Source organism: Myotis yumanensis, unplaced genomic scaffold (assembly GCF_028538775.1).
Source record: "Myotis yumanensis isolate MYYU_CA2020_CCGP unplaced genomic scaffold, mMyoYum1.0.hap1 SCAF_9, whole genome shotgun sequence".
Taxonomy (NCBI): domain Eukaryota; kingdom Metazoa; phylum Chordata; class Mammalia; order Chiroptera; family Vespertilionidae; genus Myotis; species Myotis yumanensis.
The window spans coordinates 41031599-41056461 of NW_027223760.1; the positions used below are offsets into that span (position 1 = coordinate 41031599).

At 33.5% G+C, this 24863-nt stretch overlaps 1 protein-coding gene across 1 annotated transcript in view; it reads right to left on the minus strand.

Annotated features, from left to right (window-relative positions):
• Positions 1-2215: 2215 nt before the first annotated feature.
• SEMA3A (semaphorin 3A) overlaps positions 2216-24863 on the minus strand; it is a 195098-nt gene continuing 172450 nt past the window's right edge. Inside the window, exons 14-17 of the mRNA XM_070424158.1 lie at positions 20637-20794; positions 18323-18390; positions 7365-7507; positions 2216-5808 (exon numbers count right to left, since the gene is read on the minus strand). Coding sequence (XP_070280259.1) covers positions 5353-5808; positions 7365-7507; positions 18323-18390; positions 20637-20794 — 825 coding nt within the window. The 3' untranslated portion in view covers positions 2216-5352. The remainder of the gene's footprint in view (positions 5809-7364; positions 7508-18322; positions 18391-20636; positions 20795-24863) is intronic.

The following is a 24863-nucleotide window of genomic DNA, read 5'->3' on the forward strand; positions in this document are numbered from 1 at the left end:
TTTATTTTATATGTAGTATAATATTCATTAGGTAATAATTTAACCTTCTTCCCAAACCAAACTATTTTCAACAAACATACCACGAGGGTCAAAAGTAATGCAAGAAGAAAATGAATAATGTTTCTGAAATTGGTAAATGCCAATAATGCACATTTGAACACAGATGTACCATTTTAATTCAGTATTTAAATTCAAATAGAATTTATTGAATGGTATATTGAGACCAATGTTAATTTGTTTATCAGCAATTTAAAACACTGCATGAAAAATATTTAAAGATTAATAAAACTGTCTTTTAAATTCAAAGATGCAAACCTCCTAAAAATTGAGGCATATTAACAAAAAATCCTAAAGTGGAAAAGCTGTTTGTGTTTAGACACACAACTTTGACTAAAAATGCTTAAGCTTCTATAAATGTATTTATATAAAAAAGGGTTAAAACATTATAAACTGGGCTACACAAAAGACATGGATTTTTAAAAATGTATTTACTTGAGGTATAATGTTTCAGCAAAATGTACAAAGGATGAAAGTTGAGACTTTAAAACTACCCAAGTTGTGATGATTTGAGTCCATTTATAAAAACTTGTACGTAGGCACTGTATAAATAAACAGTGTGTCTACAAGTATAATGTTTACATTAAAAGAAATAAAATACATTCTCTTGTTATATGAGAAAACTTTGACAGTTTAATATAATGGTGATGTGGAGTTGACAAATTCAAGATGTGGCCTCCTCACTTTTTAAAAACTTGTTTTTTGCGTGTGTGTAAAAATAAGTCTTAGCTTGTCAGCTATATATGCTAAACTCACTTGCATCATTGTTTAGCCCTGAAATACTCCATCTAGGGTAACCATGAACAAATACAAGTTTCATATTTTAATATCTTTGGTGAAGTCTTTTTAAACCAAAGAAACTATTTGCAAATTAGCAAGGTGATGGTGGGAACTAGCTGAGCATTCTAATACTAGATGAGTGAGGTGATGCTGAAGGTAAGTGAACTGTAAGAGAAATTATCTGTGGAATTGTTAGAGCACAGAGGGGTCAACCGGATGAAGCTGTCTTCTCCCAGCCACTCCTCCGTGAAATCCCCAAGTCCAGCTGAAGCGTGGTCAGTTGACCTAGAGAGGAGATCATGGCATAAAGATTAAGTTTAAAGATGGCTGCGGGAACACTGTCTAGTGAGGACGTCAGCTGAGTCAACATAAAAGAGGTCAACATTACGAGGTAAGGTAGGAAAGAAAGCAAAGTGGGTAGGGGTGGAAGGAAGCAGAGTGCATGACAACATGTGCCAGGTGAGAATGCGTGATACAAATAGAGGGCATTAAACCCAACTCCAGGAAAAAAAAAAGAAAAAATGTACCATTTGACTCTTAGTAGGAGGACATTTTACTTTTCTTGATGAACCACATGCCCCATCCATTTGGAACACTTGTTCCCAAGATAAAAGCACTTTTCATGCCTCTTCTCCATCCTCCTTATTTTGTCTATTCAGATCTCCCTTCTTCTATTCATCTGGACAAATCTGTCTTATATTTCAATGTACAGTTTGCGTATTACTTCTTTTCTGCCTGTGTGTGCTTGTGTGTTTGAAATGAAAATCAAGCTCTTTTCTTGGTCAGGTTGACTGTAAAAATGGTCATATGATATGAGGCATGATTTCTGTGGCTTCATTCTCTCTTTCATTTATAGCTCCTCTTAATATATGAACTCAACAAATGTATGTTTCTTTAAGTATAAGAAAATTGTTATAAATAAAATAATACGATTTTGCAGACTTTTTGAAAGATAATGTTTTCTTCATCATGGAAACATGTTATTTTGTAAATATAAACATTGATTTTTTTAAAATAATTGCTACAAAGTTAAAATAGAAAGGATGGCTGTCTTTGGCATTAGGCCAGTTATATTTAACACCTTATGACTCACTAAGCCATGAAACTTGCAAGATTTCCATTAAAGTGAAATCAAATTGTGTGTAAAAAGTGAATTCATAAAGCAAAGATTTCAAAATATTATGCTATTCACTCCATGTTAATTCTCGCTTATAACCTTCAGGATCATCGATTTCAATAACAAATTTGCAGACATCATCGTAGGTCCTGAATAAAACCAAAATGATTATGATAATGACACCTTGTAGAGTTTCATCCCCGTATTTTCTCTTTAGGCATGACATAAAAATAACAATATTTAATTTAAAGGCCATAACATTTCACATCATCACCGTAAGTATAGAACCCAGTTCGCAGATGGCCACAATGCGGGAATCTGAGAGCTGATTATGTAGCCACCTGACTTGGTCTCCACATTTCCTAAACTTTATGTTCCTTGACATCATACGCTGGAGGTGACAGTAAAGACATCTGAATTCAAATGTTTTGAAGAAATGTGTATTTAGCAACTGAATACATGCCGAAAGGAATAATTTACAGCAGCAGTTTCATTACATTTTCTTTCCAGTTTTGTAGTTCCCATCTGAAATGCAATGATAAATACAGATATGGAACATGTGTACTACCTGGAAAAAAACATGCTTACTGAGTGGGCACACACCTCCTGCCCTTAAATAGCACTTAAACCACCTTGTCACCCGGGTGGGGATTCTGGCATTTCCGGGGGATGTTGAACACACTGAAATAGAGTACCTCTACAATGTTGCATTGTACACTCGTCTTCTTTTCAAAATTATTTACATCTCTTTGCCTAATGTGTAGGTAGCAAAAATATTAAGCACATACCATTGAAAATCACTAAGTAATACATAAAAAGTACTGTTAAATGTGCATTTACATGCATTTACATTTTACATTTCATTTCAACTGGGCCATAATTCTCTCCTGCAATGTACACTTTGCCCACCTTAAGACTGCCATCATAATTTGCTTAAGGACACAGGAGTCTCTTAACTTGTTTTCAACTCTGATGATCCATGCATATATCAGTCTATCGAGCTAAATTGAATGGGACATTATTTTTCGTGCAACCTGTCCCCTGTCAGTACACATTGGCAGAAGATTGTAACTGTAATAAGAGTTATTTACCTGCAAGTTATATCCATAATTTTCTTTGAAAACTTAGACCTGATTGCTTATAAAGACATGCCAGTAGATTTGTTAGTTTTTATTTCTTTTAAAGTCTAGACTTTCTTTCCATGGGTATTTCACAATGCTAAGCAAAATACATTTAGATATTGGAAGACATCCTGAAATTATTATCTCTAGCCCTTCAAATCCTTTATTTTTGAAGACTAATAAGAAATAAGATACTTTTGTTATTGAGAATAAATTTGTTTCAGTTGCAAATATAGAATGAAATGCAACACCGAATTTTAGTACAGTTAAGATACTCTATAAAAATAAAAGAATGACCTATTTTTGGAATACTCTTTGTTCTTTGATTTACCTTTTACACTTTTTTTTTCTCTCTATATAAGTGTGTTCTTCAAACAATTTAAAATTCAGATAGCATTAGAGGATGTACTTCTAAAAGTAATACTGTATTCATCAATGGAGCCTAAAATTGTTGAATATTTTTAGGCTTTCATTTCAAACAAGTGTCAACAAATTGTTTATTCAACATAATCATTAAAACTGTAACATGAGCTTCAATCTGTGAAAACTTTCAGCTGATAGAGAAATTTTAGAAAATTCACTGTAGTCTGAGGTGAGAAGTTAAACTGAGTTCATTAGAATCCCAAGGCAGAGTTAGAATTTCAGTGCTGCTTTCATTAAGTAGCAATAGGATGCTTCTTTTGCATTTTTGTGCATGTTGAAGGTCCTACGGAGGGATTTCTGGCAAGGGGAATGCAGTGCAAAACAAATTACTGTAATGCTGATGGTTCTATGTGCCTTGAAGTCAATGACTCGCAAGGAATCATCTTAGGACAATAAAGCAGGCAAGTGCTTAGTTAATAATCATTACCTTATTTTATAAGTTGTTGCAAGAGACAAAGAGTTTTACATGTTTTAAATGTGGATTGTGTCCTGGAAAAACAGTTTGTATAAAAGTCACTCCCACTGACATGAAAAGAATTAATGTTCTTTAGACATAACTGTATTAATGAGAAATAAGAGGCAGTTGATACAGATGTAAACAGAGTTAAGAAATTTGCTTTTAAGATAGTGTTCTTAATATTACTGATTTCTCTTTTTAAAAAAATTAGGTGGCACAGGTGTAATTCCTAATAGAATCATGAGAGAGAGAGAGTTCTTATGTCTCAAATATCATGCAGGGATTCAAGCTCAGAATTAAGAGACATTTTCTATTAATATTATATTAAGATAATGCTTATTAATTTTAAGAAATATGCAGCTCCTTTTCCCCTCATTTATTCATTAGATTCAAAAAAATGCATTTAATATATCAATTTTTTTCTTCCCTTTTTGGGGGGATTAAATGCTCTGTTTTTTCAAGAACATTATGCAGGTTAAAATTAATTTAGATAATACTTGAAGAAGGAGACGTGTTATTTGTTTGAAACCCCAGAAAAATAAAACATAATTTATCCAGGTTTTAGGAATTAACTTCTAATGATGTGTATATGTTTCTAAAACAGTATTATTGGCTCTCCTTCTTGCAGAACAGAAAACAACATTTTGAAAAAGAAAGCAGCACAGAATTGGTATTTTTAAAGCAAAAACTATATAGCACAATAATTGTTAAGACAAAAACCTACTCTAGCTTAGGAAAGAGCTAAATTTTACTGCATATTTGTCATGGTACATTTAAATTATAGTTTTAATAAAATACATCTTTAGATCAAAGCTGAAAGAAGACATCAGTAGTAGATCAGTGTATTCCATTTTTCTTCTGGATGATGGATGGTTTATGTTTTTCATATTTCCACAGACCATTTCATTCAGTATCATTTTACTCCTCCAGTACATATAAACGGGAGTGCTGGTAGACAGAAATATCCATGAATCCAACCACATTTTGGAATATTCATCAGCTTAGTAAATCCATGCAGTTTATTTTAAAGTTTTAGTTAAATAAAATGGCTTTGCTGATGCAATTTTTCTTCTTTAGATGGCAATATGGCAAACGACATTTTTATTTCTCAGGCAAAGAAAGCAAAACCTGTACAGTGAAATCCCATAGGAAACGTTAAGACTGCTACAGGGAACATCTGTGTTCACCTGACCTCTATTACGTGTTGGCATTAGGAAGAAAGCCTGTTAGGAAAGTTACTCATGGACTTAATTTATAATTGGTGGAACTCAGTTGCATTTCCCACCGTTGTAAACATCCACATAATGCCATGAAAAAAGTTCATGTATATTGCATTTTTTCCAGTTACTGTCTTAAGCAAGTTTCTACTGGTTTGAGGTTTCTAGAGGTAATGAAACTCAGACACTTCTGGGTGCCCTCTCAAATTCGTGGGTCCTCCTGTTTCTACCTTTCTTATTTTCCTGTAAATGCTTCCATTTGTTACTGTTCCCTTGGGCATGTCCTGGCCTTTGCCGACGTTGTTTTCGGTCCCTTTTCCAAACTTGTTCACAGAACTCATCCATTGTGTTCAGGTTGGGGTGGTTGATGAGCTGCATGAAGTCTCTGTACCAGACCTTCTGGCTAGGTGTCATGCTGTTGGACATTTCTTTGGTCTTAGGGCCATCTCCATGATCATCTTTATGAAGAAGTTCTTCCAAATGCTCCGTGTCAATGACTTCCAGGGTCACTTTAAGAAGAGTTTGCATGAATCCGTGTTCCACGGCATGACACAGGTAGTTGCCTGAATTCCTCCGCTGTAGACTACGCAGGAGAAGGCCTTGTTCTGTCCTGATGATATGATCATCCACTCTAATCTAGCAGAAGGGAAAAAAAGGCAGTAAAATATATATGTATGTAAAAGAAATGTAATTTCTGAAACTCTATCGCTATAAAAATTTAGACTATGTGTGGAGGCACATTGTAACACTTAAAGTTTCTAGCTTAAGAGATACGCTACCACTTTCCTATCAGAAAATAGAGTTATAAATTTGTCAATTGTTTTTTTAAGATGCATTGCAAAACACTGGCTCCCTATGGTTTTAATAAACTTTCTCATTACAATAATTTAAAATACTCAAGGTAATGGGAGGAAAGTACAAATATATACTTTCTTTTGTACATTTGAAAGAAGGCGTATAAATATAGGAGAACGTAAACGTTAACTATTGGAATTGGAAATGCAGAACCATGATAGTAGAAAACAATGCAGCATTAGAATGAGCATTTAGTAAGATTTGAAAAAAATAAAACACAAAAATTAGCAATGGAGCAAGTAGAAAAAGTGTAGGATTACAAGCTTAATAATTATTTATTCCATTTCCTAAGTCTCAGATGTGACATAACCATGCAGATATGTTCTTGAACTTATTTAATCTCACTTTTATTTTGAATACAATTTCTACCAGAGATGTCTAACAATAACAAACAAAACCAACCTTGACATTTGTGTGATGTGATTGCATACTTAAAGACTGCTTCAGATGTCAAAAAAGATAATGGGATAATTTTTGCCTTTATATTCAGATTATGTTTATAAAATTGTCTGCACATAATACATTTAAAAATAACCTGCATAGTCTGGTTACCCTTATTTAATGCTTGTAGAAAGCTCAGAGTTTTCACTGATATTTTCTATGCACAATTCTTTATTTTTACAGAGGAATAAATGTATCCATTGAGGAGGAAGCTCTGACTGATGCTACATGCCAAGTTCACATGAGAGTTCATACTGGGACCTTACATACTTCATCATAAATCTACCACTCCCTTTCCCAAACCTGCGTTTCCTATTGGAGGTGGAAGTTAATGAAGAAAACACACACACATACACACACACACACACACACACACACACATATTTAGATAGCAGAATTAATTGAACAAAAATTAAAATTACTAGGGGGATTTGTTTTTTCCCAGTGATCGGCAAACTCATTAGTCAACAGAGCCAAATATCAACAGTACAACGATTGAAATTTCTTTTGAGAGCCAAATTTTTTAAACTTGAACTATATAGGTAGGTACATTTTATTAACCTAATTAGGGTACTCCTAAGGCTTAGGAAGAGCCACACTCAAGGGGCCAAAGAGCCGCATGTGGCTCGCGAGCTGCAGTTTACCGACCATGGCAACAAATACACATAACTGCTTTGTAGATAACTACAGAAAGAAGAAAGAAGATTCTAAAATATATCCACAATGGCTTCTGAGACAAAACTCACATTTGTTTCTCCAACTCCTAGCACAAAGCCTGCAATATAATCAGCCTTCAATGAGTAATCACTTAATGAATGAGCTACTATTGAGTGAAGAATAGGATAAAGATGCACAGCACTCCCCCTCTCAATATCCACTCGGTTTCATTGCTATACCTCTTCTTTTCGCTCTTCATTTCGCCTCTGGAACTGCCAATAGACCAGAGCTCGCTGTGACTTTGGGCTGCATTCCAGGAACGTGCTGCTGTTTTCTACCCCGTAGATGATTCTTTCTTCAAGGCTGTGGCCATGGTGCTTATCTGTTCAGGGAGGAAGAAATGAAATGAGAAATGTTGGAGAAATCAACTCAACTTTTCAATGTATTTACTTATTTGGAAATTCAAGAGATAAATTTATTGCCAAGTTGGGAGTCTTTTTCAAATTGATTGTGGATGGCAGAAATGTCAAGGATGTAAAGTTTCAGAACCCAAGTGCTTATCAAAATAGACATTACTTTGGTATGGATTATATAAGCCACGTGCCGCTATTTGTCTACCAGAAAATAGCATGGCAACAATAAAATCTGTCATATGTGCAGTATAACTATACATTTTTAGATGCCATGATAACTCTCTCTAAGAAATGATTTTCACTGTAAAACTCTAGGCTCTGATCAGTGGGGCCAGTTCACATTATAACATTTTCCAGCAGTAAAGTTATTCAAGTAGGCCTTTGAAAACAAGATTTTGCCTCTCCGTATTTGTTTTTTATCTTTAAAATTAAATTTACCAACCAATATTTATCTAGTATTTTACAAAAGGTAGAGTTCAGGAATTTTATATTCCCTGCCAATAACTCCCAAATAATCCACAGGTTTGTTCTGAAGATCAATTGGTGTGAAATGGTTGGGATGGCTCAGAGGAAAGATGCACAATTCTGACGCCATGTGGTTTCAATTGTTCTTATTTTAAAATGACACATCTTTCAATATTTTTAAGAATCAGAGTAAAGATATGGCAAGAGTCGATAATAAAATGCAACAATAAGAAATCCTGTTTCCTGATTAAGTTTCTATTATTTTACCCTTTATGTAACCTCTTTCAATGTGGTAAATGAAACACAGTTAAGATCAAAAGTATGACACAGGGGGTGTAGGTAAAACTCATTTAGAGTAAAAAAAATCGTCCTTATTATCTTGTATAATCCTGTTTCCATTATGACATCCTGCACAGTCTGGAACTCATTATATTAACTTAGAAAATAATAAATATATTTTCATATGCATAGAGGGCTGACAGTAAGAGACAGATGAAAACTTTTTACTCTCTATTTCAAACTTAGCTAGATTTTTCATTTAAAAGTCTTCCCCTGCCTCTTTTTTGGCATCACTTTGACAGTTTTACTCTCCTTATAATCAAAACGAGTACTTTTGTTTGTCAGGCACAATATGATTGTTCTCATTAGATGTAAAACTTCCCAAATCCCCCTTCCATCTAATCCCTGTGTACATGGCCGATGTCCACCATCTCTCAGTCTCACCCTGCCTAGAATCAACCTTCTGCCTCCATTTGCTATTTCCAGGAATGTCAACTTCAGTGCCTTTTCCTCTATAGATGGAGGTGTGAAATACAAGTTTTTTAATATAGAGAAGTGTCTGTCCCTTCTTACTTAAAAGATCAACCCCTTAGAAATAGGAAAAAAAAAAAGAAATGAATGAAATGTAAAGAAACAGAATTTAATCTATTTGAAGTCACTTTTTTCCATAGTGGAGATATATATCTTTTTCAATATCGACATTGAATATGGTAGTATTTTTTCGCTGAAATTATTAGTGATTGAATAGATATGGCACACGTTGCTCTGTTAGTTTGTAAGATATCTGCTTCCCTGGATGGAGAGAAATTGAATCTCTCTGCTGGAAAGTCTTCTTTGATTCAGGAGCTACCACAAATCATTAAAATGCATTGTCACAGAGATCAATACAGTTTACATGGAATATCTTTTTCCTGCTAATTGCTGTGCAGTTCAAACTTTTTTGATTTAGAAATCCTTTAAGTTGGAATATTAGTCAGCCTTAACAAAGAAGGAAATCTGCAATAAGCAACAAATTAGATGGATCTTAAGGACATGCTAAGGGAAATAAGCCACTCACAGAAGAACAAATACTGTATGATCCTACTTATCAGTATACAAGGTATTTACAATAGTCAAATTCCTAGAAGCTGAAAGTGGAATGGTGGTAGCCAGGGGTGGGAGGGAAGGGAAGTGTGGAGTTGCTATTAAATGAGTATATAGTTTCAGTTATGCAAGATGAATAAGATTTTGAGCCTGCTGTACAAAATTGTACTTATAATTAACAGTGCTGTACCACACACTTAAATTTTGTTAAAATGGTTAATTTTTGTTAAAATTTTGTTAAAATGGTTTTCACACCAATAAAATTTTAAAAAGTAAAAAAAGAAAGTTTTAATTTAGTAAAAGAAATCATTTTACTTTTAGGAAGAGACTTTTCATCCCAGCTCTAAATATTCATGAAATCCTAAGATACATGACAGCATGACAACACAGAAAAAAAGTCTACTAGATTCAGAAACAAACAAGGTGAGCCACTATCTTCTGGTTTACCAACCATGACTCCCAGGCCTTGTTGACTTGACTCTCACCTAATGTATGTTACTATAAATAGCTATAGAAATATAAGGTATAAGGAAGTTATTGATTTCAAACATAGAACTTTTTTAATACTTTCGTAGACTAGTTACCCCAAAGCTAAGACCAATGTATCTTTTATAATAAGAAAGAAGAGGCTTTACTATTAATATATTAGCAATTAGGTGCATTTAAAAAAATCACTAAGTTGTCTTCTCAATTAATTTAATCATACTATCTGGTCCATAAAGAGTTTTGGGGTAACCCTCCCAATAGTCCTGAGAAACCTGCTTAGTTTTCAGTTTCTCTCCAAGATCTCCCAGGTGATAGAAAACATTTTCTTTCTGGTGTAATTTTTTTAGGAATTATTTAGATTTTCATGAACAATTTAATTTTTAATGTACTTTGTGACTCATCAATTGATCATATTTCCCCTTCTACATTGACCAAAAAATCTTTTAGTAAAATTTATGTCTTACCCTTATAACTTCTTTTTTTTTAAATGTATTTTTATTAATTTCAGAGAGGAAGGAAGATGGAGAGAGAGATAGAAACATCAATGATGAGAGAGGCTCATTGATCAGCTGCCTCCTGCCTACTGGGGACCAAGCCAGCAACCCAGGCATGTGCCTTGACTAGAATCAAACCTTGGACCCTTCAGTCTGCAGGCCAATGCTCTATCCACTGAGCCAAACCAGCGAGGGCCCTTATAACTTCTTGATATGTTTTTCCTGCATGACTGTTTTTGTTCTCTGTCAGCATACTTTCTTTGCCTATGTGACATTATCACTATCTTTATCTTATATTTGTATTTAATCAAATAATTGCAAATTGTATGAAATCTATTAGTTTGTTTAACAATTATACATAACAAAATACTTATAACCCTTTAAAATATTTTCTTTCTTGTTCATAAAATATATCTACATAAAAATAACAGTATAATGTCTGAATACAGAAATAATCATAAATATGTAAGGTGGTATTATTGTCATGGTTGTTCTTTTAATATTTTGAACTGTTAATTCATTCAAAAGTTAGAATATTTTATTGAGAATTCATACTAGATAAATTATGAACTCCTCCCCAACATCAATCTTGCTCCTCCACCATCAAAAAAGAAATTGTTTTCTCTTTTATGCTTCCTAGCATATTGTTTTGCATATATCTTTACAGTTCTGTAGTTTATTTATTAGAATTAATTATTAATCTAGCTATCTTCCTCCAAACTATACATTCTATAAGACAGTCATTAACCCTTGGCTGAAGTTTGCTGAATGGCAAATCTAGGCAACTATTTACCCTGTATTTAAAGCTAAAATCTCATGGAACTTTGACATCCTCAAGACAGATTTACCATAGTTTTATTGAAAATAATTTAAAATGTAATCAATTAGAAAGGGCATAAGGTATATAACCCTGATTATGACAGAATGCATTGTTAAACATTTAAAATAGTCTAAACTTGTTAAGTTTTAGAATGTTACAACAGTTGATTTGAGATAATGTGAGAGAAAATGATGATTATTCAAGTATACTCCAGAATAAAAAAAATTCCAAATATGGGATAATAAGAAGAGAAAGAAATTTGATAAATCAAAGAATACAGGCTAATATCTCCAGGGGCACCTAAATCTCTAAAGGATGTCCTTGCCAATGAGTTATCTTGTAGATTTCCAGAAAGAAATTGATTTCATTGTAATCCATTTAGAAATACATTTCACACTTAGAAAGCAACTGTTTTGAATACAAACTTTTGTAATGAAAATTACCAGTAGACAAGAAGGGTATAGTTGTTAAATTTGCATAATGAATTCTCATGGGTTGAATTGAATATTTAGAGCTAAATAATTGAGAGAACAACAAACATTAAAATAATTTTAAATGCACCACAGTGTTTTTGAATAAAACAATGTTACAATATGTTGCAGCTGTTAATGACAAGAAATAATATTTTTAAGGAAGCAATCTTCAATTAATCATTTCCTCTTTTAGTGGAATAATTTATGGAAATGAAATGAGCCTAATAAACCAGAAAGAATGGGAGGAAAGAAAGAAGTTAAATAAATTGCTTCCTTTTGTAACAACAAAAAGTCATGATATCCATCATTTGGCCAGAAATATCATATTGCTAAAGGCCTTATTTAGTATTTGATTCTCTTCCAATAAAGCAGAAACAGAAGGCATCACATTTCAGCTTTCCATTTATTTCACTCTCCATTTTAACCCCATAAATGTCTTCCAAGATTGAAATGTTAATAATGTAAGAATCTTAAAAAATTGATGTCATGTAGAAAAGACAAAGTTGGGTGAGTTAATGAAATGTGTTTATTCAACTACTTGGTCACTGTTATCATTTTTGATGTTTTCCCAAGTTATGTTATTGAAAAGTTGAATTTCATAAATAATGAAAATACAACAATTTGGGGGAGGGGCAAATGGTTGTAAATTATTTTAAATATTTAGCAAATACAGTTAATAGGTGATGTACATAAAGATAAATCTAATTTTAGTTGTTTTTATCACATTGTAATTTTAATATTTTACTGTATAGATTTTTTTCTCAATAATATTTGCTGTTAAAGTTCAAGCAAAGAAGGAAAATATTTTGTTTAAAATGCTCTTATTGGTATACAGATAGCTAGATGCATAAATAACAGATATGACCAGGGCATTTTAATTTTATTGTTCATAGTAATTCTTGTTTCAGAGAGAGTCACTAGTATCTTATTTTTTAGTGACTTATTAAAATTTGAAATAAGAAAATGAAATTGGGTATTATGAAGTTACTATAAAGCCATCTGAATAGTTATATTTAACTAGAGGTCCATTGTGCATGAAATAGTGCACGGTTAGGGTCCCTAAGCCTAGCCTGGCCTCCGTCGCATGGCCTCTGCTGCCCTGAAATGCTACATGAAGCTCCCCACCCAGGATACACTGTGAACCTTGCGACTGCTCCACGAGGCTCCCCCCACCCCTGACTGCTCCTCAAAGCTTGCTGCTGTCCCATGAAGCTAGCCGCTGGATGCTCTGTGAAACTCCCCCTTCCCCACCCCATGACTGCTCCGTGAAACTCCCTTGTCCCGTGATTGCTTCTCGAAACTCACTGCCACCTGGGTGACTGCTCTGCTAAGCTCATGGCCACCCCGTGAAGCAGCCCGCCACTGCCACTCAATAGTCCCCAGTCCCACCCCGTCGCCAGCCCCCCCTTATGGTGAGTGGCTTGGGCCCGAGGGAGAAGGGGGACTGAAAGGTGCTTTATGCACTTCATGGTGACCGGTTGTTTGTTTGGTTGTGATGGCACTTAGCTTTTTATATATATTAGGATACTGGGCTTAATATCTTGTGATGCCCAAACCTGCAATGCTTCTTAGCATAGAGCAGGCTGAAACTCAATTACATGAAAAGCAACCCCAATATCAATAAATCTGCTGTAATATTGGTTTAGTCTATACTGAATATATAATATGTCTTATTTTCAGCACATACATAATTTGTATGTCAGAGTAAAATTATCAGGAATGTTTATATTTAAAGACATAGACTTTGATGTTTAATTTACTTTTTCCCAAGAGGTATGATAGGAGATGATGGAAAATACCCACTTGCTGAAGTATAAACCTTCCATAAACAATAATGAAAATACCATCTTCCATTCTAACATGCTTTCCTTTTAAGTTTTGGAACTTCAGAAATATAGCATGCTTAAAAGTTTTCTGTTTACAATGGTTAAATTATAGGCGTAAAAACATTTGGGTGATCTCTGGTGCCATATTTTAAAAGTTTAATAAAGAACAATGATGGCATTAACTATTTCAAACTTCTTATTCAGGTTGTATATGCATGTTCTGCACACATATATTATGAATAATTGAATTATTTGCTTAAGGTACTATCAGAAGATGCTCATTGTGATAATTATCTCCAATGGAAATAGTTTCAAAAAGCATTTACAAAAGTTGTCTATAATAACAAAAGCATATTATGCTAATTAGACCGGACAGCCAAACGACCTTCCAACGACCTTCCAGACAAAGCCGGGGTTGGGCTGCGAGGGCCAAGTCCCTTGTACGAATTTTGAGTATCAGGCCTCTAGTAGAAGATAATACTGTGGTAAGTTCATTCTAGGTGCACACTTTATATCTTAAGATCTTTGATATCAGAATGATCTTACAGTTGCTCTTGATCTGAGTTGAATTGGTTTTCTTTCAGAAAAAAATTTGTTCTCCTGCCAGACACATGAGACCCTACTAACCTGATACCTCTTTAAATTAAAGCCTTGTCTGAGATTTTTGGTCCACCCTGTTGGTGAATTCAGAAAGTAAACCTTCATGAGTACCACCTTGTGGTTAAGGAGTATTTCTTCCCCTTTTCACTACCCATAATTGTGGTTGAAACAACCAAAGATCCTTGGTATCTTCTTCTTCATGGGAATTTATTTCTTCTTTATGCTCATACTGAAACATATTGTGTCCCGGCTTGATACTGGGACCATCCATTAGATTGTCCATCTTGGGCAGTTTTTCTATTTTAGCAGTATACTAAAAAATGCTGTATCTTACATTCAGTGACATCTTAGACTTGATACAATTTGGTAATTTATTAAAGTTAGGGATTTTTTTTAGGACTGACATCATGCTCACCTATCATATCGTCCTGCTTTTCTTGGGGCTAAAAGCTCAGAATCATAGTTGGATGCTTCTACATGTATAAAAGAAGCCGAAGCACAGACCAGATTAGCACTGCCACAAAATACTATATTCACAACTCTGTAGACTATGAAAATGACACGGCCAAAGATATTTTATGAAATTTTGATGCCAACCAAGATATAAATTGAGCTAGTTGTGGAGATAATTAAGAAGATTGAATTCTGTGGATGTTTTACAATGGGGACGCTAGAAGGGAAATGTAGAACAGTCAAGGGAACTATTACAAAGTGAAATTCAATGATGGCGTTAAACTAGAAGTTAGGATATAAAATATTTCCAAGATTAAAAAATCTAAGATGATGTTAATTTAAAAACTGCTACTTATGGTGCAGCTTTTTCTTCTCTGGATTTGTAGACCACAGTTTGACTCATTCTTGTTTGGTAAGGAAAGGAGCAGGGGAGGTAGTTTAAAGGTAAATTACCTCAGCCTCTCATGCTCTTGAATGCAAATACAGACCGGCTTCAATTTTGTGCGCAACAGTTATTCAAGGGAAGGAAACATATTGCAGAAACCTGAGGTTTGTCTTTAGCATTCTGAATGAGGTATGAGCGGGAAGACAGGAGGATCTGCCAGCACAGATATATTTAGGGTTTTGTACTAAAATTTCCCTAGGTGAAGGGCCACTAGTGATGAAAGAGAGCCTTCTGGGTGGAGGGGAAGGGGAGCTGGATGATCTGTTTCACCTAGGCCAGCTCACCATTAGTGCAGTCTTTCCTCAGATGGGGCAGAGCGCTGAGTGAGTGCTAAAGGTTTCATCAAGAGGAAAATTTCTTCCACTTAATTCTGAATTATTTTATATAGTCTCTCTAGTAAAACCTCAGGATGTGTAAAATATAGAGTGTTACGAACTCTGTTTACCATCACAGCTGGAACTGATTGTCTTGAAGTGTATAATTTGGCTTCAAGTTGCTTAGCAGCTTTCCGTGAAAACATACCTTTGTATGTTTCCATATGAGCACAACTATTTTATTCCATGCGGGATATGACATTAGCAAGACAACATACATGACTTAATAGGGTTGAGCTCTGGATTTTTGCCCATTTTACTTTCAAGTATTGATAACACCTATTTCTAGACAATTCACTGATTCCCAAGGTGTGACTCAGCCTGGCCAAATGGGTATACCTGACTAAGTTTCCAAACATTTAAAATGGACTATAATCTTTGGTGTCTATATATATATATATATATTTATGCTTTATCAATTATCAAACAAGCAGACAAGGAAATAAGAGGCCTTCAAAAAGGGGATGTTTTATTGCTGCAGAACTTCTTGGACTATTTTACCATTTCCTCCCACATATCACAAGCATCTCCTTAGAGTTGTTCACCCCCACCGCCACCCTGCCACACACACACACACACACACACACACACACACACACACACCACTTAGTAACATTGAAGCACAGCAATTCTCTTCCCTCTTTACGGTATGCATTCCGATGGGAGAAACAGGAGAAAGCTTGATTCACATTCATTTTACTTTCTGTAGGTAAGCAATTCTACAGCAGTAATTTTTACAGGCTTCCACCAAACTAATTTCATCAGAGCACAATTTTCAAAGCTGAAGCACTCCCTAATGCCTAATCAATCAACAGTCAACAACATTAACGTATTCACAGCTTCCCTTTTTTAAAAAGTACATATGTCTTTGGTCAGCTTTTTTCTTGAATATGTACACTCATAATTCCAGCAAATATATAATTAAAAAAGTACTAACTGGGGCCCTAGCCAATTTTGTTCAGTGGATAGAGCGTAGGCCTGTGGACTAAAGGGTCCTGTGTTTGATTCCACTCAAGGGCACATGCCCATGTTGCAGGCTTGATCCCCAGTAGCGGCTGTGCAGGAGGCAGCCAATTAATGATTCTCTCTCATCATTGATGTTTCTATCTCGCTCTCCCTCTCCCTTCCTCTCTGAAATTAATAAAAATGTTTAAAGAAAAACCTAACTGGGTCTTTGAAGGAACTGGATTTCTAAACAAATGGATGAATCTCTAAAATGTTGTATTCAAACTGTATTGTATTAAAATTGTAAAATGATTTTTATATTATATTACAAATTGATTATCAGTGAAATATAAATATATGTAGCAATGTTCAAAATATAGCATAATTTCCTACATATACTGAAGTTTAAAAATTATTAGTTAATTGATTGACATTTCTTAAGATATTTTATTTCTGTATATGATTATTTTAATAAAAACAATGTATGACAAATCACTTATACAAAAAACAATAGATATTATTTAGTTCAAATCTCTACTGGTAAACCAAAACAATAAGTATCTATGCTATAGTTGAAATATTTAGATTATTCATTCAACAAATATTTATCTACATATTTATTATCATAATATTCATGATATTGCATCTGTTATAGCCCCAGAGATATAAGAATGAGCAAAATAGCAAGGTACATACCAATACTGAGATTAAAGTCTGATAAAAAATGAGCTCTAGCTATATCATCTTATACCTTTTATTTCCACTTGTTATCATTAATTCTCTATAGCTAAGAAAGCAGATTATTTAATACAATGAATTAATATTTCATAAGACTGCATAGCTTAAATAGTGCTTATCATAATTCAATATTTTTACATAAAATAGATAAATAGAAGGCTAGTGAATGTTTTGTTGTCTATTATGCCATTTGAAAGATTTAAGTGGGTAGATTAATAATGCATTATATTTACAATAACAAAAATCAATAACATTTACTCAATATAATGGCATATTTTTTTTTTATAATAAGAACAATAACACAGGAAAATCCTTGGTTAGAAAATTTTGCAAGAAAAATTGACCCCAAATGTAGGCTAAGTTCATGGCTATCTGTCTCCTGGTATTGCTATCCTCCAAACAATCCTGTGAATGTTCATCAGCCAGATACCAGTGCATATAGGACACATGACAGGGATCTGACTTTCTGAAAAGTAGTTAGGTTTTGGAATGCATGCTAGGGATGCTAGTGTGCTGCTTGTGCAGTGTGTTTTCTCTTGTTACATTAGTGAAACATGAATATTCCATTTGCAGAATTAGATCAAATCCAAATTAACAGATAAACATATAGACCTCCCTTTAAGATTAAGGTAAAAGACACCCAAAAAGTTAATAGTATAATTATGTTAAATTACATGTAAAATGTTCTCATTTTAGCTATGAATTCTTCATAGCAGTGATGTCATTGTTAAGTTTCCCCAGCAGAGGGAAGCACAGCTTCATTATTATTTTTGTAAAGGGTTGAAGTAGGAAAGTGAGATATTCTACAATTTTACTCCATTTTACGTGAAGACTGGTTGGTATTTCAGCATAAACTAAGCACCTAGACATGAAGTAGGCCTTGAAATCTGTTAGGAGGCATAAAATGAACTTGGTCCCAGATCCCCAGTTCAGGAGAATATCCTATTAATAAGTCAGTGTGAAAATACCGGAATTATCTTCTACTGGCCTAGGATATCCAATAACAATATATGGGTACCGTCAGCATATTAATGAATACTTTGAGTGACATTTTAAGAATACACTTTCTTCTTTGATATATTTAAATGAATATTGTTGTTGCCTTCTAGTCTCACATGGCAACTATATATGAAGTCATGTACTTAAACTGGCTTCTTTTGTTAATATGAGAATATTGAGCTTTAAATCTCATAAGGGTTTAAAATCGTGATGAGTGTGCCTTGCATGTGTGTAGCTATGCTCTATTTCTTGTGCTTTTATGCCAGTGTTACCAGGTAGAAAGATGAAAAATGTTGTAACTTACCATGGTGTTGTAAGTCTGAACAGTGAGTTAGCGGGTCCCCATTTCGTATATCTTGTCGTCTTGTGCGTCTAAAACAATTCATTTAAAAGATATTATTGTATTTCTTTTCCCTCTTGGGAATGTGTCATAAGAATTAAGGTGAATTAAAAAGCAAAGACTTTAAGAGTTTACTGAAAGAGATGCAGCCATGACTAAAATATTTTAAAGTACTTGTAAAAGCAGTTTCCAAGCTGATCAAAACGGGAAACAGTATACAAATCTATTAACAATGTGTTAAAAGACTTTCAGTCATTGATAACAAATATTCTTTCTTTTTTTTTTTTCTACTGGATGTGATCCAATAAGGACCTAACATCTAGAAACTCCTAAATTCTTAACATCTTAAATTCTGATTCTGAGCAAAAAGCACGAAAAATGGAATAGCAATCCATTGCTTCAATAAACAGAATTAAACATTTTTTTCTGATCACTAATGAGGAAGTAAGCTTGAAAATTAAAATTCACACGAATGTTCTCTTTCTCTTAACACATATCTTTGTTATGTTAATAGTTTCGTTAAGTTTAAAAGTATAAAGATTATGGATTCTAATTTTAAGTTAGTTCTTAATTTCCTTGCATGGTTGCTATATCAACCTTTTTAAAAGAAAACATGTCTTTTATGACCATAGGGCTATGATTGCAAACTGATTTACCTGTGAAGTGAATAAAAGAAGAAAAGCAACAACAAATATTGATCAGCAAGGCCTTCTTTTGTCAGAATAAGGCAGAAGAGAAGACAATGAACTCACCTCTAAAAGAAAAGCGAAAGTTGCTATAAAAATCTAAATGAGTTTCTCCTACATTGTACTGCTCAGATCATGTTAGTTGTAGTACATTCTGGGTGTCCCAGCTGCACTTAGCCAATGGTTGGCCCGGAAGAAGGAGGTTGGCTTTAGCAATTGTGGTGCAAACAAGATGTATACTTCCAGAAAGAGGCTAAAAGCGGAGACTGGCTATGTGTAACAGACCGGAAAAGATTGGGGACACTCGCCCAACTGTTCTCTGCATCTATTTTAATGGGTATTGTCTTTCTGAAAAGTTAGTTACCATCCCTAAAAAGAGCTCTCACAAAGGCCATTGAGAATTTATTACTGTATTCATAAATTTAGAAGTCCAAAGTATTTATAGATTCCTATTTGTAGAATTGGTGAGACTATCAACAGATGTTGCACATTTCAAAATTGAGCCAACAAGAGAACTTGTGAAACGCGAACCACAAAGCACTTGGGAAGGCATTTTTTTACTGTATTTTAAGCTTTTGAAAAATGCCATCACAAGGAATACATAAATGTGAGGTCTTTAAACATCCTTTGAAAAGAAACATGCAGTTGGATTAAGTAAAATCTGGTAGGCATAACAAAATGTGTTAATAATAACTTCTTCAATCATGAATTGTAGGAATGCAATAGACACATTTCAAATTTATAACACACAGCTTTTTAACATATCAGAGCTGTAGTTATGATTTTTAATCCTTCTTATTAAAATTAGCTTAAAATTAGAATGGATTATTACTAAATTAGGCAATATTATACATTTTCACATAGAAAGGAAATAATACTCAATTTTAGTTCAAACATGAATTCACATTTTTGAGTAACTTTAAAAGCCCCATAAAGCGAAATGATTTCAGGAACCATAACATTTTAATCAAATACTTAATTTGATTGCTATAAAAACTGCACATTGTTATTTTTTAAATTATCCATAGTTTCTTTAATCAATAATACATTATCTCCACAGTAAGTTTTTGTTTTAAATGTTAACTTCCAACAAAATCAGTAGGAATATGAAAATGATCTAAACATATCATCTCAATGCTGAATGTTAAAGGCTTAAGAAAACTGTATTTATGAAATGGAATAGGCTAATACTACAATGACACTTAATATTAGGAACTATCTTTTATCCATATGGACTGATTATATGATAGATTTAAGTTGAAGATGATTGACCACTACATTTCCCCCTGTGTAAAATGAAGTTGCAAAACTTTATCATTTCCAAGTACAAATATTCAAAGATATGATTGTGATGTTTTAGATTTCCCTCGGTAATTAATTAAAACCATTTATCCCATTACATTTGTACCCAACTATCCTATTATACATTTTCTGATTGTTTTGACTAAGGAAAAGGGGAAAAACAATAACCTCCAAACTGCTTTTTACTAATGGAAAACAGTTGGTCTACTTATATGAAGGAAGCCGTTTCAAAAATGAAATCAGGTATAATAAGTAGCAAACATTTTGTTTACTTCTAGTATCTTTCCTACCTCTTTGCAGTAGGAAAATAGCGAGAGCAGGAGGAGCCATCCCAGGCACAGTAAGGGTCTCGGGCGAGGCAGCACTCCGCACAGGCTTTCCCGTAGATGTCACACCGGTGCAGAGGCAGCTGGGCAACCCCCGCCATGGAGCCGATATAGAGCTGTTGCTGTAGAAATAATTTATGATTATGACAAAACTTGTTTTTCAAAGTTTTCTTTTAAAAAGCTTATACATATCAAAGATACATTTATATTTTCAGGTTTAAAAAAAATCTCATTATTGGTAGTTTCTTCAAAGGCCTGGCAGATAATGTGACCATTTAAAAATAGAGCAATATTAAAATTCAAATATTTGACTGAAACAGGTGAATTTTATAAATATAAACCCAAGGGAAAATAAAGGAAGACAGTGATAGTGATAGGTCAATTATACCTAAACAAAAAAAATCAAAGACAGTAAGACAATGTAATGATAAAATCTTCACTTTTTTGTTCTTAGATAGCTTGTTTTCACTTCTACTGCTCATCATTTTGATGGACCAGATGATCTACATTGCTGTGTATTCCTGAGGCAGCGATCATTTGCTTCTGACTTCCGGGTGCCCACATTGCCTGGGATGTAGTTTCAGGGCTTGCATTTGTGAGACATTTTGCTCAAAACCAAATGCGTTGTCCTTGCACTACCTCCAGGAAGATTACTTTAAACAAAACCACGAAATGACTTCTCATTTGAAATGTCATCAAAGAGGGAGACCAAGTGTACTGTGGCTGGTGCAGCAGACTGAAAGCTAAGGCTCAGGCACCATGGGGCAGTGCTGGAATGGGCAGTGAGACACCTGGATTCTAGGTCTTCCCCTACACTAACGCTCTCTGTGGCCTTGGGCAACCACATAATTTTCTAAGACTTTTCCATAAAATGTGCATGTTTAACTAAATCTCCAAAGTATGCATCCAGATAACACGTTTTACTATGCTGTTATCCTCAATGAGATTGGAGTTACCCAATAAGGCAGAATATAGGAGAAAAAAAAATTTCTAGTACCAACAGATTCAGGATTTCAGCACAGTGTGAAAAGTACCTTTTACAAAATTGAGCCAATGGAGCATATCAGCTGCAAATTTATCTAAACACAAAATGAAATTAAAATTATTTTGTGTTTTCTTCACATTTTACTGTAGTTGGAGTCATAGAATCCTTTTCTTGCACTAAAGGATTGAATAAACGCTATATACATACTGAAATATGTAACAGTTTCCATGGAAAAGATCTTAAAAGTGTTTTTTTTTAATTTCTTAACTATATATATATATAAAAAATAAGTTACAGAAAAGCTGGTCTCTGAAGCATGTGTACTCTTTTAAATATTGCAAACTTCCTGACAGTCAGCAATGGGTATAAATAAAATTGCATTTCCAAAAGATTTTCAAAGATGGACTACATATGTGAATAAACAAATAAGCTGGATAAAAATGGAAGTATCTATTAGAATTAAATAAATTGTTAAGGTTATAAGGAGTATTTTTATAGAAAATAATTCTGTGCTTCAAGTTAACCAACTAATTTTATCTTAATACAAGAAAGGGAAAACAAAGAAATAATAAAAAAGACATTAAACAAAAAAGAAAAATGGAGCTAAGAAGAAAAAAGCAATACAACAAAAAACAAACCATAGTGGAAGCAGTTATCCTGACAAATATTGCTCATCTCATCCCAGTAAGTGAAAACTGTTTATATTATAGTATTCTAGTATAGTACAGAGTATACATTACAGTTGCTCAACTTTTTACTGTATTCATCTTTTATTACTATATATTGACTGATGTTATAAATCATGGCAAACTAAGAAATGAAAAAGTCATTGGGAGGAAAAAATGAAGTATCATCTCTCAGCTTTCCATGGAGAGACACTTAGGTTAAGTTTTATCTTTCTTAAAAGCATCTGCAGTGTGCAATAACAGTTGACCATAATTTGAAAAATATTAACAAATAACTTAATTCACAGAATCAACTTTCCCTCCCTCCTATCCTTCATTTCTGTTTTCCAAAAGCATCATTTAAAAAAAAAACAACTTAGATTGTATTGAAAGCAAGCAATCTCAATGTAAATTTAAAAATGAAACAAACACATAATACCTAAACAACAATTAAATTAGTTAAAATAGGGTATTAATATCCAGAAGCATAGTTGGCATTGGTGAATAAGGACACACTGAACCATATAGTGTGGTCATAACTATTTAAAAAGCTATTGACCAAGTTGGTCAACCCATTCAAAAGACCTCTATGCTTGTCTAATAGCTTTTAAGAAGAATGAGCAAAATTCATAATCACAGATTTTTTAAAATATGACATTTGAGTAGAAAAACAGTTGTTATTATCTAAGTAATATTTAAATATATCCTATCTCTTTAAGAGAAAAACAGAAAAATAATACATGGGAAGAATAGAAAACTCCAAATACGGCAACTAAAATTATTGTAATAAAAACCTAAAGTTCATAAAATGCCCAAAATTAAATACAACTCAATGGCCAGCTTATATCTTACAATTATTCTGCAGTACTATTAATGATTTGCAAAACCAATTATGCTATCTAAATGAAATACATGGGAGGTTTGCAGGCACAATTGAGCTTAATCCAGTCACTAGCAAGCAACCTGATGTGCTTTTTCTGCCCAATTTAACATCACCATAGGCTTTCTCACTATCCTCCTTAACAAGTTGCAGGCCATAAAGCAGGAGATGAGTCCATTTATCCAGAAAATTAGTTGTAACACTGATTATCCCTCTTGAAACTATTGCCTCACTCTTACAATTTCCAGGAGCATAAAAGAAATTGAGTCACATTTTAATGATATAGAACTCTCACTATTGGAAAATAAAGACTGGGGACATTTCTTCTATCATGGAATTTTAAACTGATCAACTGTTTTTTGTTTGTTTGTTTGTGTTTTGTGTTTTTTATTTTGGTGAAATGTATTACATTTAATAGGCAATTATTGAGTTAGCTTTGACATTTTTTAAACAGAAAGATATGTTTTACAATACTAGATACAGCATAATGAAGATTGGCAATGAAACCTAGCAGAGAATAACTAACTTAACAAATCATTATGGGAAAGAATATCCCAGTCTCGATTTCATCCTGGAAATCCCCAGATTTGCTTGCCAACATTTGACAAGTTTTAGATGATCAGAACAGGTGAACACATGCTTATGAAGTGTAAGATAACAGTATCAGGTCAATACTATCTGCACTCTGAGTTTCTGTAAATATCTTGGAGGTTATCAATCTATTTTGACATGTATGTGTGGAAAGGATATACTCTGTTTTATTGGCACAGTATTTTAGTGTCTTGTACAAGGGCTAATGCATGGTCAGAGATAAGATAGTTCAGAGATAAGATTAGCTAAATGATTCTCATATTAAACAATTTTGTGTGTAAGTTCTCACTGCAATGAGTGAGGGGCTCCCCAACCATTCTGTTTTTTCCCCTCTACTAGGTTATTTACTAATTCATTATTAATTCAACTCAATATTAAAACCTTTTAAAAATATAATTACCAGTTACATATTGGATAGAAAGGCTAAATAACATTTATGGGGAAAAGGTATTTGGTTAGCAGTTAAAATTATATTTGTTTTGTACATGTCATTTAACATTTAGAAGTCATTTGTGTTCAAGTGTCTTGCCAAACATTCATTCGGTGTGACTGGAAAGTCTGTTAACATGCTGTCCATAACCTATGAACTCATGGAGTTTAATAACATCATTTGGCAGTGACTTTTTTGCCATTATTCCTTCATAGTTAGCCAAACTAAATGTTTTCTCTAGACTATCATGCCACTGAAAAAGTAAGTTACCTTTAAAGTCAAGATCTCCAAACATATATAGTCTAGTAGTGCATACTTTTAAGCCTATAAAATGTACTTTGTTTATATATACAGATGAATTAAATTCTAAATTTATATTCTGAAATATCCACCACTGTTATTTTTAAAGAAAAGATAGATAGATGAATATAATTATTTAGTAAATTATATCATAATAACCAGAAATGCTAGAAATGAAAATTTACAACAAGTAATAGTCTAACAAGTATATTTATAGGACATATATGAGATTGGCCAAAACGTGAGGGCAATGAAAATATCTTTAGATTTTATTCTACTAGCTTTTTGTAAAAACATTCTTTTCTCTTTCTTTGAACAATTGTCAATTTTATGGGTCATC